We start from the raw sequence: 15,047 nt of genomic DNA on the forward strand, positions 1-15,047 counted from the left end.
ATAAGCCGGACAGCAAAACAAACACCTGTCTCAGTCGACCTCGATAAAGCCACTTCCTCTTCACCCACATCCTTAAACAGCATTTTATTGGTGTCAGAGCAGCAGCTGCGTGCCATCAAAGCGACTATTTACATAATTCCTCTAATACGACAGATAGATAAGGATAAAACCAGTTTAGATCGCTTAAAGCGGCCCTCATGATGTTGCCCAAGAAGAGTTGTTTAACGAGGTCAATTATGATAAGACGGGGCAGAAGAGGATGAGGAGGATGATGATGATGGGCGGGCTGAAGGGCTGGAGGCGTTGCTCATGCCCTCCTCCTCCTCCTCCTTGTGGGCCAGCAGACAGTGTGAACTTGAACACTGACGGGCACAGCACTGAACGACAGTCGAGACGCACATCCCTGCCGTTTTATGAGATTCATAACGTCAGCGTCCGCTTAGTCCTGGTGTAGTTTTAGAGGATCTTCTCTCGCTATGTCCAGACGTAAACTCGGCAGCAGACCGCAACACCTGAGCGCTATGCAAGGTGAGCTGGATTTAACACAACTTTATCCTCTATAAACGGGAAAAACGCGCATGTTTACGGAAAACGAATGTGAATAACGCGGGAGTGTGAGAACGAGAGTATCGGTGATCAGTTAGGCGTAATCAATGTAACTTAACTTTTCACGTGGTTTGTGGCTCGCTCCGGTGTGCGCGCAGAACTTGACATTGGAGTTGAAATAATAACCTACCCTCATGTTTTTATTTATACGTGTCGCTCACGAGCCTCCAGTGTCGTATCGGTAGCCATTCTGTGTCGGGTTATATTTAAGGGCTATTTTAAGAGATTTTAGGTTTAAGTTTCTTCACCCTGACCGAGCTGGTGCAATAACATAGCACTTCCTTATTGCATCTTCACAATATCTTTATGTTTCGTGTCGCCACTTTCATACCTTAGCGCCTGTACTTCTACAATTTTCCGTCAGGTTTCGTTTCATTTACACGAATCGTAATTTTCCGATGCTGGCGAGCACGTTATTTTACCCGCTGACAAGTGCGCGCCGCTTGAATATTGTTTTGTTTATTTATATAAATAATTGATTGATGAACGCGGTCCCCTTAAAACGTATGCGCGTTCATATTGCTGCGAAATATTGTTTTGATCATGACAGGATCTTTTCTTTTTTGTTGTTGCTGTTTGTTTTTATCTTTTAACTGTGGGCAGCTGTGCGTGCCTCACCTGACCACAAGACTTGAGTCTAGTTTAATGTGCGAGTCGTATTTGTTCAGTGAATCGTTTGATTCAGAGAGGGGCTGAAGCGTAACTGTTAGCTGCTTTAAAAAACCAAATAGCAGGGTAAATGACAAATTAAGCTTAATAAAATATATTTACGGCGTCACTGTTACTATGACCGTTTTGTGAACGCGGATATGAGACATTTGTTTTTATTTTGTTTAAATGCTAATTGATTTAATTTTGAGATGCAATTTTAATATTGTTCATAACCCAAATACGAATTACATTTAGGCTCCAACTGACTGAGCTAAATCAAGGCTGAGACACTAAATTATAAACAAGCGTGAAAAGAAAACCGCAATAAGTCGCAACGTGCCTATAAATAATGTTGTGAATGTTGATATTTTATATATATATATATATATATATATATATATATATATATATATATATATATATATATATATATATATATATTATAAATACACACAGCGAGATGTTTTCACGTGGTCCGTGACAACCGCTGAAAGCTTAAAACGCATCGCTCGAAGGAACCGATTCACTCAAACGAGTCGGACTTCCAGTTACTAATGTGTGTGTGTGTGTGTGTGTGTGTGTGTGTGTGTGAGAGAGAGCAGCCGCGCCTTTTGCGTGTCGGCACAAACAACCAGAGCTGTTGAAACAGGAAAGGTGACATTTTTGAGTAACCACCGGTGAAATCCTCCCCTCCCCGGGACTGTCTGTACCTGCATCGGCATGGACAGCCTAGCCCGGGCAGGTGGATCCAGTCCAGGCTGTAAGGTGTGTGTGTTTGTGTGTGTGTGTGTGTGTGTGTGTGAGTGAGCGCTCTGGAGTCCATGACCACAACAGCGGCACCCAGGCCAAAGGGCAAGTTCCTCTCCTAACTCGAGGTCTCTACACAGCCAAGTTAAAGGTGCTCCGGGTACAGTCTGCACAAATTCACTGTGTGTAAAAATTAAATTTAAGCATAAAATATGCAGATTTAGTCCACCTCGGGTGGCGCCGATGCCGTTGTGCTGCTGTGTAAATGAAATGCAGCAACGTTGCATCCTTAAACACTGTCTGTAGTAGTTACAGTTTAGCGTTTTTGTATGTTCAACAACATCATATGCACCAAGGGACAAAATATTAAAGTGACTTACAGTTTCATTAAAAGTTTTATCAGCCATTCTCAAAGTAAAGCTGTTTTCATAGTATTTTTAGAAAAAAAAACAGCTTTGGTCTGTCTAGATTTACATAGTGCATCACTCATTCGCTACAGCGGTTATGAGTGGTGTGAAAGACACCTTGTTTAGATCAGCAGACTTGTGAGCGTGGTAGGACGACTACAGTGCAAAGTGCCTGATACATCAGCATGCTCTAATGGGCGAATTGCTCAAGCGGGTCGGAGCTGCATCGCGCTGCTTCCTGTGCAAAGCAGACCTCGGTGGCAGAGACACAGGAAGTGGTCAGTATCTGCTGACCAGACAGAGCCGTGCTGATGATGACAGTTTAGCAGCGCGCCGACGACTGCAGAGAACTGAAAGTAGCACATTAGAAGAGAAACGAGGCTTTTTGCAGAGACGCTCAAGTTGGGTCATTTCAAGAGTTCCAGGGGACTCTTTGAACAGTGTTTTTACATCTTTTTTTTTTCTGTGGCGTTGCTCCACTCGCAGACGCTCCGGATTCCACAGCCATCCCCGCCGACTCTTCGCCGTCGCCCGAGCAGGTGCCTCAGACGGACGACGGAGGCCGCGACCTGTTGACGTGTGGCCAGTGTGGTCAAGCCTTTCCACTGGCCCACATCCTCACCTTCATCCAGCACAAACAGGGCGGGTGCGGCACGGCCAGACCCCGGTCTCAGGTCCACACTCCTCCCTCTCCGGCCAATTGGACGCAGCGATTCGGCCAAGGAACCCAGGTGGAGACGGGTTACGTGGAGCTCCGGCGTGTGACGGACAGGAGATGGAAGGAAGAGCCAGGTGTGAGGGTGGAGGCCAACCGAGCCGGTGAGTTCTAGGTGCTAATTAGTGTCTTTTTTTGTAAAACTGTCCCCTCGTTTAACGACCTCGTCCCCAGTCCGGCTCATTAGGTTGCCGTTGCTGTGGCACTGAGGCCTTTGGTGAGTTGGTGAGTTAGAGACGCCAGGCCTAATTGTGTGGAAGAGATAGGCAGTTCTGCTACACACGCGAGCAAACGTACACTTATACATGCACCCTGGGGGACGGCGGAAAGGCACCTGAGCACACCTGAGCATCTCCTTAGCTCTGTCTCTCAGGTGAAGTGGCCAGGTAAACACAGCACAGTCAGGCCACCAAACTGCACAACTCCCAGAGCTCTCAGTGCGACACACACACACACACACACACACACTTTCCTCAAACCCCTCATTATTCCAGCAATGTCAGTCTTAGCAGGTGCTGACATGGTGTGTTATTCTCAGAGTCCTTTGTGAATTGCTTCGCTCCCATCCTCTTACTGCGCTATTCAAAATAAAGTATCAAAATTTGACACTTTTTCACCGCTGACCTTGAGTTATGAATCTATTGCACGTTGAAGCGGCGCACCGTCTTAAAAAAAAAAGGGGTGTGTGTGAGCGTTTGCGACGAATTCGTTTTGGGTTCCCAAAAGAGCCTTTTTAGTGAACAGTTCGTAACGGGACGCTCTCGTCACGATGGGACGTTCTCTCATCATGCGTGCATCCTCATGCTCTCCCAGATGTATGTGATTTTCTTTCTTCAGGTGAACGCAAACTACAATTTTAAGATATCTTAGAGTTTATATAATACAAGCGCACATGGTTGACGCTTTGAGAACCAAACAAAGCAAACACGATGGTTATCCAGACGAATCCAATAAAAGAATCCGTGTCTTCTGAAGCAAAACTATAGATGTGTAGAGAAAAAACGAAGTAAAAAAACTAATATGCAGGTTTGAACGCATTAATATTAAATGAAAGGCTAAAGGCTTTCAGGGATATTGAATGCTCTTTAACATGAGGCCAATAAAGAACCTTTATTTCTAAGAGTTTTTGGTAAAACATTACTTTGACTGTTAAACAGGATGTCGGCGTGAGTGTGTGTGTTACAGTAGTGTGTGTCAAAGCTACTTCAGTGTTTTTCAGTGCAGTAGTTGGCCCTAAAGGGAATCGTCGGCCTGTGCAGGTGTTGGTGTTTCTCAGCTTGATGCTATTGAACCGTGACCTGAACTGCTTCCTCATATGGGCAGGATTCTTTCACCCTACAGCATGAGCAAAGCAAACATTTGTTAGTTTGTAGTTACTGAGTGTTTATAGAGGCAAGCGAGTGATTATTGATTATTATCAGCAAAACTTGTTTCGTTTTTTTGGGTCACTCCCTTATGTACGTACACATGTTTGCGCTTCCTTCCTTTTTGTGCTCTGCTTCCGTCCGTCAAAGTTTCTTGTTACTCTGGGTTTAAGTCCCTTTTGCCTCCTCTTTGTGTGTGTGTGTGTGTGTGTGTGTGAAGGTGTACGTTGCTGATAAAGGTGTGAGGGCGAGACGTGCAAAATATACTAATGTGTTACTTCCTCATTTCCTTACTGTCTTGGGTTATTATTGACGTAAAGATTTTCAGTGACAGAAGAATGAGATGAGGTCTGATAAGGAACTGTTTGAAGTGTAAAAGTTGAAAAAACGAGTATGTGATAAATAAAGTTGTTACAGTTGTTATGGTTTTTGCAGTTCTGTAATATTTCTTATTATCGGTGTTCAAAATGGTTGAAACAGCATTTGTTACGTTATTTGTATGTAAAACAATGTAAGTGTCATTACTGTCGGTTAGAAGCAATTTAATGCATCTTCGCTGCAAGAAGTATCAGTTTTATAAATGCATCCCGAAGCAAAAACAAGAGTTCTTTTATTATTTTTATTTAACATTTGTAGGAATAGGGATAACATATGATGTTTGTTACAGCATTAAAAAAGCAAAGTTTAATAATCGCAACCAAAGAGGAAAAAAAAACTGATTTTGCCACATGTAAATAATGCTACTGTATTGCTTATCTATTGATATCAAATATTACCACATACTTGATTTGTAATCATACATATTCATTTCCGATTTTTTTTAAATGTAGATTTAAATTTTTTTATTACGATCGATCGCTCACATAGCATTTTGAACGCTTATGTGCTTAAATAATTGAATAACCTGTATGGGTTTAAAAGTATTTGTATTGGTTAAAAAAACGTTATGTACTGAGAGTTTAAATGTATCCTAATTCTTGGCGAATCTTGGACCCCAAAAGGATACATTTTCTTGCTACTTGGGTGGATGAGGGCGTTTTGTGTGCGTTTCATTTTGACTCATCCAATGAAAATTCAGTTAGCCCACAACCCATCAGACAGGAGTGTGTGTGTGTGTGTGTGTGTCTGTGCTCATGTGTGGGTGTAAAAGAGTGACAAAGAGAGATTTTGGAGACGGCGGTGCAGAGGAATGGATTATTGAATTAGTGTAGACAATGTGTCAATAGTCTTATTTTTATTTCCTCCTGCTTTCTCTTAGCTCTTCATTTCAACTGCCCCTTTATTCTCTTTCTCTCTCTCTCTCTCTCTCTCCCTCTCTCACTCTGTTCCCTAGAGAGAGAAGATTCTGCCTGCTGCTCGTTAGCGCTCTCAGCCAATCTGCATTTTTAATTAGCGGTTATTGCTTCTGCTTAATATGCAATTGCTACCCTGGGCCAAATGGGAATCCTTACAAAAAGAGTGAGGGGAAAGAATGAAAGAAAGGGAGAGAGGAGAGAGAGAGAGAGAGACAGGCTGGGTATTGTGTTTCACTCCAAGACCCTGAGACAAAAGCCCCCCTCCACCCTCCTCGCGCTCTCCACCCGAGGGAGAGATTTGGAAGCAGAAGGGGTGTTGTTTGGAGGGGGCGAAGGTGCAGTCACAGGGGCGACGATTTTTCTGTTGTTTTTCATGACCTGTGCAGCTATTTCTTTTTGTTCTTAAATTAAACCCTTTTCTTCCATCCTTCCCCTTTTCATCCCCGTTTTAACCTCCGTCCCCGAAGGCTCGGAGATCGACTTCTTGCTTGCTTTTTTTGACTAGAGTTCTTCTCCGGGCACCGAGTACGGGAGAAGAGAATAGGAGAGGCTCTTTTTAATCTTCTTCTTTGCCCCCTCCCAATAAAATGCAGAAGGATTTTGACTCGAGGAGATGTAAAAGAGGCTTATAGCACTCTGCTTTGAACCCTTTGTAAGAGAATGGAAAAAATGAAATGAATTTTCCTCTCAGTTTCGGGATCCTCTTTGCAGACAGACCCCATTTATCAAGGAGGCTGAGTCAGGACTCATTTGCATAAAACCTTCGTTTGCCCCGTTCCGCTAATTAGCAATTTGCAGCTTAATTGGCGAGCGGCTCTCTGAAATAGAGACAAAGCTAACCACGTTTAAAAATACCACCAGAGCTGCTAAAGGAGCCCATCCGTGCTCATTTGCTTCTGTCTCAATCATTCTCTCCGCAGTCATCCTGCTCTCCTGTGAGCACACCTTTAATCAAACTAGGCTTTCTGCTCAGGTCTGACTCAACAGCGGCGCTATTACCCGCTCATTATTGCTCTGACACCTGCAGGGGTTTGTGACATGAAGCTTTCCTGAAAAATGTGCCTGAAAAAATTAGACAAATGAGGGAAACGTGTTTCCGTGAGGTGATGCACTAGGTCAGGAGGATGGTTTCTGTCTCATGTAGACTGTAGCATACCGCTTGAACTGTTTTAGCAGGATGCAGATGTAGGTGATTAGCAAGAAAGCATGACCGGTTCCAATTTCAGGATTAAAAGAAAAATAGCTACATAAAAAATTATGGTGCAGATTTCATTTGACACCAAGAAAATATTTTCATTCTGAAAGTTCAGACCACTTTTTATTTTTTTTTCCCAAGCATGATGTATAAATAGTTTACAATTTAAATAATACATAATATAATATGTGATTCCACTTTACAAATCGTAATGTTTCGTAAAATATTCAAATTTCGAAGTTGTCATTTCTTGCCTTCGGATTTTGGATCACTATGATATAGACACGTTTCAGTGCAAAGGTACCCAGACAACAAAAGTAAATCTCATTCACCATGATTTTTCTTGAATGTATATTCGATGTATTATTTTATTATAGCATTGTGACAACATTCAGACACATGCATTCAGAATATGGTTTGATTTCAGCCATGCAGTATGGCATAAGAATGTTTTTTTTTTTTTTTTTTTATAGCCTTGGACTGTACCTGCCCTGTTTTCACATGTATTTGTGGTTTTACCTGTTTTGCTCTGTTTTCTGTAAATGATCAAATACGCCTGCAGCTTTTTCTTTCTGATGTTTCATTTTCATGTCGTCATGACGACATCTTTCCGGTCCACTCAGCATGTTTTGTTAGAAATATACAAGGTTATAGCGTGAGAAAGTTTGTTTGCATTTAACCTACATTGGAATCTCCTGAATGTTCTGCCATTTACAATAAATAAATAAATGTTTTAAGTACTTTTCACAAGCAAATACACAATTTTTTTTTTTTTTTTTTTCTTTCTGACAAACTAAAATTTCTTTCTTTCTCTCCAAAACAGAAGAGCCTTCTATTTTCACCTGCCAGGTGTGTCAGTGCATGTTCTCCAGCGCATGGACTCTCCTCCAGCATGCTCAGAACGCACATTCCCTCAACATCTACCAAGTGGAGGACGACAACAGCCTCGTACAGACATCAAAACCGCCAGCCACAATGGATCCACGTCACCTGGGCGCCGCACTGGCCTCTGCGTTCCAGCCATCCTCTCGGCGATCCGCCCCCCTGCATAAGCCTCCCCACGGCTCCAGCATCGCACCTCGTGACCTGCAGGGCCTGAACTTCTCTATGTGCTTGCAGCGCTTGGCGGAGGTTAGCTGCAACAGCGGAGGAGTAGTCCCTTCCCCATCCCCGTCTCCACCGGCCGCTTCACCTTTTCCCCACTCAACTCCTCCGCTTCACGCAGCCTTCTCTTGCGAGCTGTGTGGCCAGGCTTTTCAATCACTGCGCAGCTTGTCCGCCCACCGCCGCACTCACGCCTGCGATAGGCCCTACCACTGCGGCGTGTGCCAGCTCACCTTCTCCCAGAGCGGCGAACTGGCACGACACATGAGGAGCCACCGCCGGCCTGCCACTGGACAGGAAACCGATCCCAACTCTGTCATTGCAGATGAAGAACGAAAACTTGCTGGACAGGGAGATAATGATATTTCCATTGGTCACGGAGCAGGTACGGAGACTGCGAAGCCTCCGGGAGGTACTAGCCTGATCTTAACGTCTTCGCAGTCCAATCGCAGTCTGCTCCGATACTACCAGGCTCATAGAGAAGCCGACGAAGAGGGTCAAGGTGAACCGCAGCAGCCATCACCCTATGGCAGCCCCTCAGAGGGCTCTCTGGAGAGCGGAGATACAGGTGGAAGCGGCGAGAGCGGGATTGCCAGCGGCAACTGCACACCAAAGCGTCCAGAACGGGAAGATCATCCTCAAGGCGAATGGGAGCGGGAGGTGGAAGCCGTGGAGATGCTCCAGGACTGGCAGCGGGAGAACGAAAGGAGGCAGGTCACCAGCGGAGCAGGGAAGAAGAAGAAAGAAGAGGCTTGCGAGTTCTGCGGAAAGTGTTTCCGCAACAGCAGTAATCTGACGGTCCACCGGCGCAGCCACACAGGCGAAAGACCGTACCGCTGTGGCCTCTGCAGCTACGCCTGCGCACAAAGCAGCAAACTCACACGCCACATGAAAACACACGGAGCCCGTGGGACACGTGCTGCCTTTCAGTGCCAGCTCTGCTCCGTTCCGTTCACTGTCTATGCCACGCTGGAGAAACACCTTAAGAAGGTCCATGGACTCACTCATGCCAGCGCCGGCGCGTACAGCCAGGGCCCGCTTTCTGATTATAGTGGCCTCGGCATCAAATTGGAGGACGACTCTGTCAGTGATCAATCAGCTCCCATCACAAGGCTCACAGAATCCAATGCGGACCTATCGGAGGAGCTCAAAGAGGAGGACGCTGAGATGAGGGTCAGCGCTGATGAGCAGTCTACCTCTGAGGAAACGGGCAGCACTGTGGCGTTAGGTCAAGCCACGGTATAAACATAGCATATGACTGATCGTGACCAAAACCACCAAGCTTGTTGATCTTCTGCCCACAACCCAATATGCACATCTTATCAAAAATCGAGAAGTCTTTTCTCAATTTCACCACAGTACTTAGAGACGCTTTAGAGCACAATGCTGATACTGTCCGAGGCTTGATAGATTCTGTTATCAGTACAAGTGCCTGCTGTTAAATCCTGAACTCTTCATCATCGTCAAGGCACTTCGAACCCCAGAATTGCATCTAGTAGAGCACAGTCAGAGACGTATGGAGATGGTTGTAAGTCACCTTTTTTGAGCCCAAAAGACAATCGCACAGAAAGACTAAGCAACCTGTGATTTTTGAATTCTACAATGCAGTTACGAAGTGGGATTACACTGTTGTGGCACTCTACCACAGGGCCTTAAAGGTTCATGGTTCATAAAAATCAAAAATTGTGTTAGAGAGTGTTCTACATCAGGAGTGTTCTACATCAGGGGTGTACAGTCCTGCAGAGTTTGGCTCCAACTCCAATCAATCAATCACACCTGAAACAACTAATCAAAGTCTTTAGGTGTGTTAGAATAGCTGAACTTTGCAGGAGCAGGATTGTACACCCCTTGGTCTAGTTAATACACAGTATAACAGTAGACCGATTTGAGCTTGTTTTCCCAACTATCTGACAGGGTTGTTTTCATTTGATTACTGTATATTAATAGGACTGATTGGGTCTGTGGCAATACATGTTCACTGTCACTTATTACTGTTAAAGAGCATTTGTTTGCCATTTTGTTTGTTGTTTAGTGTGTGTGTGTGTGTTTGTGCTGACATTTTGTAACATTCCACAAAAATGTATCACATATTTGTTTATATAACCTCTATACTGCACAACAAACTCATTTTCCTTGTATTTTGTGAGCCTGTTTAGTCTGTTTACAGACTATATTGTTTTACTGCCGAGCACATAGAAATGCTATGAAAAGTTGTTTATTTTGTTTTTAAAAAAAAATTCTCCAGGTTTTTTTTTTTTTTTTTTTTTGTGGTCGTGCGAATGAAAAGCCTCATTTCTGATGAAAGTCTGGGTAGGAAACGACAGCACTGACCTTCTGAAAGGCGGACCCATTGAGAGAGCACTTGCGTTTGTGTGAGAGATATATGATATAAATCTATACAGGGAATGTTTGCTTTGTTACAGTTTTATACGATTATCATTGTCAGGGAACTGTTATGTTACGGTTTATGTTCGTGTGGTAACATATATGGTAGAATAAATAATCAAATATAATAAGCAATTTTTTTTTTTTTTTTTTTTTGTATTAACAAATGTGAAAATGGTTGGACATCCAGTTGTGTCCGTTTCTTCAGGGAGCAGCGAAAACAAAGCTCTTTTTGTCCTCTGTATATTATTATAATAATTTCTGTTGATCGAAATGTCATGTCTTGCGTGATTTCTCCCAGAATTCCCTGCGTAGCCCACAACTTTGCTGTGTATTTTGTATTTCCATGCCTATTTGTATGATAATTAAAAGACAGAGGCACAGTCGGAGGGTGTGTGTCTGTGTGTGTGTGTGTGTGTGTGAGTATGTGAGAAGCAGAAAGTGTGACGGCACGAACGGTGAAGTCCAACCTGCCGCTACATGTCTCAGATCGCATCACGAATTCACCAGTATTTGCACAGATGAACCGCTCACCTCTAACGGCTACTGTTGAGTCATAGTCCGTTAGTTGTACAGTCATATCTGACTAAAGTGCTGGGTCATTTAGGCTGGCTTTCAAAGAATATGGTTTGACAGAATAAATGAGATTTGTCAGGTAGATTACGCGTCTATAAAAAAATGTGTGATTGTACATCTGGAGAGATGATAAAGACAAAGCCGGAAAGAATCGAAACGGGATGTTGAGAAACCCGAGGGGGAGCAGAGTCATCTTAACAGCTCTCTTCTTTTGTAATGGGACAAAACCTTCACTCCGGTGTCTCTGGCCCCTCTAATGAGTGGGATGCTCCGTGATCCCTCTAGCTCATTAACAAGCAACCTTTTTAATGAGCTTTCAGCCTGGGCTGGGGGAGGTTGGGTTGAAGGGACCATATGTAGCTCTCACCCCATCTCCAATTATCGCCATCTCTGAGAAAGATATCGAAGCATGAGGGAGGGCTCCGAAACGTCATTTACAACTCTGGGAGTTCTGCAAAAATTCCCGATTCTCTGAATCACAGGTGATCGCCCTGGGACCTGCATCGCTTCTCCTCCATTAAAACCTTATACACCCACCCCAGCCACGCACCATTTGGTGGCCGCACGGGCCCAATTACATAATGTAACACGAGCTTCTCCTAGTTAAGATGGCCTCTGGCAGACGAAAACATTCCCAGGTGCCCTTTGTCTCTTTTGGGCCGCCTCTCTGCACCTTTTTTCGAACACATCGCCCCTTCTGAGCTGGGACTGGCCCATGTTTATCTCTACTGACCAATCACGTTTATGCAGCGTGCCTGTCAGGGTGTGGTGACGGCTAACTGACCGAGCAAGCTTGCAGGTGCGTGTGGACTTTGAGATGTGTTTGAGTTCGAGCACAGACCACAATAAATACCCCACTTACGTAGCACTGCTACTTAGGCGAAAAGGGAAAGTTTGTGGTTTTGGGGTCTCAAACCTACATCTAAACTTGCATGAGTTCTCAGGGCCTGAATGCATTTAACCCTGCTCATTATGAATGTCTTCACAAAGCTCTCAAGATGTTCATTGACGTTCAATGTCTTTACGATGCTCTTGAGACATTGACAGAAACCTCTAAATCAGGCCAAGGACCCTTTTGAATAGAGAGGCAGAGCTGGGGGCCCCTGTATATATTGTATAAAACCCATTGTCTGTCTTTGATGCATGTAGTACCATATGTGTTTACATATTGTGCTATGTTGATTGTGCATTAAAATTATATTTGAATACATTTAATATAGATAATGATTTATCACCCGCATTGATTAGGGAGGTTTTTAACACATTTATTGATTTTATTACTATATCCAAATGAAGGGTTCATTAGCAAAAACAGATAATTCTGATGGAATTTTCTCAATATTTTCATTGTGCATTCCAATTAATCTCAATCAAACTGCATTTGGGGATTTGAATAAATAATAAAAAAAAAATAAAACAGCTAACTAACTCAACAAAAACATGAAAAAAAAAAACATGTTTTTTGAAAATGTAAAAAAAAAAAAGATCAGTTTCTGCGAATAAACTCTTCAAATGTTTTTTTTTTTAAGTATTAGGTTTCAAATGTAAATATATAATATTTTATGTCCGTAATGATTTATTGGCTGTTATTAAGGCGAGTAATTTTTTTCAGCATTTTATTTATAAATGTTTTACATTTTACTTATACTACATATACACAAAAAAATATATAATCTTTATTCATAAACTGCTTATTTTTATTCGTGCAGAATTATAACGTTTATTGTTTATAGTAAGTGTTCATTCATTTTCATTCTAATTTTTATTAATACGATTTTACACTATGTTTTAGTGTATATTTATTTATCAGCCGAATCGGGTTAGGGTACATTTATTTTGTTTTAATCATTTTATTTATTATCTAATAAAATAATGAATTAATACAGTAAATTACATGACTTAAAAACACAATGTAGGAGAAACAATATTTAACAAAACCTTCAAATCGCGCTTAAGGTTTCCACCCAAATTTCAGTTGTCTTGCAGTAACACAACACACTCCCTAAGAGGTCACGGACCCCTGCTCTAACCGCTGCTGTTTCTCAAGTGCCTGCAATCACTTTCCTTCATGGCGAGATCAAAAGATGCCAAACCGGTTCTCATGAAACCTGATGTGAATAGTAAGACGGTTGCTGATTGGCAGGCTGGTAGATTTACAGATAGTAGATCGTATCAGATGCACATCTGTAGACAATTAAATAGCTGCATATCGTCAGGAGGGTTGTGCATTGATACGCAATAATAATGGACACCTATGCACATGCTGGCCAAGAAACATATGAACGTATGGTATATTATTATTATTATTATAACTACTTTTAATTATTTTAAAAGCCAATTCATTCCTCAAAATACATTTACTGCTCAATTCCTCACCTTTCTTCCCACAGGACCATTTCTAGCGTGATAGCATCAGTGAGACGGAGGCAAACGAGGGAGGGAATGGGCAAAGGGAGGTTGTGTGAACAAGATAAACCACAGAAAAGCTCCAGTGTGTCTTTACCCTTGTTCCCAAACCTGCATCCAATACCATTCTCCTCCTCCTCCTCGTGGTAACGTCCCTCCTTTCTTCCGCAAAGACCACAGAGAGAAACCTGAACCCTAAAATTAACCCCCCCCTTTCCACAGCCGCAGCGATGTGTTAGTGGACTTGCACGGGAGAGGAAGAGAACGGTCCAGCTGTCCACAGACAGTCTCCGCTGGATGAACAGGTGACAATTGCACAAATACGGGTTTAAATATGAGCCACTCACCACAAAAAACAGGGGGATAATCCTGTTACGACCGATGCTCCAGAACATTTACCAGCGGCTGTGGTGGAAGTGCTTTGGCATTTCATTTTGTTCATGTCACTGCGATCTTTCCAAGCAAATGATTTTTTTTTTTAAAGAAACAAGTTCGTGCGGCAGTTTCGAGCAGCTTTTTGGAGAAAACGGATTTGAAAAATTTCATAAATGCACTCATTAGTCATCGTCATGAACTAGTACGATTTTTCAGCGGCTTTTTTAAAATATATTACATAACAAAAATAACGTAAAGTGACTGGTGAGCACGTTTGAAAGAAAAAAAAAAGAAGGAAATTAGTGGTGTTTGGCAGCCAACGGCAAATAAAATGAAAAAAACTCTGAACCTGAAAATGAGTTGCTGTTTCTGTTGAATATCCATAAAAACTGGACAACTCTTAGAATTTGTTAGTATTTAGGATTTTCATGTATGTCCAAGAAGTCTCTTATACTCGCCAGGGCATTTGATCAGAAATACAGTAAACGATAAGTATTATATGTTATTACAATGTAAAAAAAAAGTTTCTATTTTAATATATGTAAAATTATAACTTTGTCACACACACACATATATATATATAATTATATAAATTTAATAAAATAATACTTTTTCTCTTGAAACTGTGAAATGCTTTTTCTCAATTACTTGTCACACAATATTTCATAGACCATTCTAACATTATATAATATATAACATATTTATTCGTTCTATATTTAATGAATAGAAAGTTTGATATAGAAATGTCTTCGCTGCACCTTTTGATGAATTGAACGCTTCCGTGCTGAATAAAAGTATTTATTTTTGAACGGTAAATTATATATTTATATAGAAACTTTTAAACTCTGGCGAGGCTTGTGGCACAAATGAGGTCAAATTCGGTGACGGTAAGCCTGTGCGACATCTCTGCCTTTCCGCACACCAATTCTATGCCACTCCTTTATAACCTCTCAAACAAGCTGTATGTGATATTGAGAAAATGTGCGGTGGGCGGTGGGGGGGGGGGATCACACAACACCTGGTGACCTCTACTCTCGCACAATGAGTGAGATACAGGTCAAAACAGCCGTCTGACGCCGGACAGACAGACCGGTTAAACTAGCCTTTATTCCAAAGAAGACCTGGCAGGTCTGGCTGTCAGGTTCACAATCCTGTGACCTGCCCCGAGGGATCAACCCATACTTGCGCGAGTTAACTGACTCGTCCTTCGCCCCTCACAAA

The 15,047-nt window shown here is 42.5% G+C and overlaps 1 protein-coding gene across 1 annotated transcript; it reads left to right on the forward strand.

The window, feature by feature from the left end:
* Positions 1-332: 332 nt before the first annotated feature.
* On the forward strand, positions 333-10,858 carry znf296 (zinc finger protein 296). The gene is made up of 3 exons (XM_043216652.1): positions 333-528; positions 2,898-3,230; positions 7,804-10,858. Exons 1-3 carry the CDS (start codon positions 477-479, stop codon positions 9,327-9,329), a joined length of 1,911 nt encoding a protein of 636 aa, XP_043072587.1. The 5' UTR covers positions 333-476; the 3' UTR covers positions 9,330-10,858.
* Positions 10,859-15,047: the final 4,189 nt, after the last annotated feature.

Source organism: Puntigrus tetrazona, chromosome 18 (genome assembly GCF_018831695.1).
Source record: "Puntigrus tetrazona isolate hp1 chromosome 18, ASM1883169v1, whole genome shotgun sequence".
Classification (NCBI taxonomy): Eukaryota; Metazoa; Chordata; class Actinopteri; order Cypriniformes; family Cyprinidae; genus Puntigrus; species Puntigrus tetrazona.

Coding starts and splice junctions, on each gene's coding strand:
- znf296 (XM_043216652.1), top strand. CDS start 477: ATGTCCAGACGTAAACTCGGCAGCAGACCGCAACACCTGAGCGCTATG. Junction 529..2,897: donor ACACCTGAGCGCTATGCAAG/GTGAGCTGGATT, acceptor CTCCACTCGCAG/ACGCTCCGGATTCCACAGCC. Junction 3,231..7,803: donor GGTGGAGGCCAACCGAGCCG/GTGAGTTCTAGG, acceptor TCTCCAAAACAG/AAGAGCCTTCTATTTTCACC.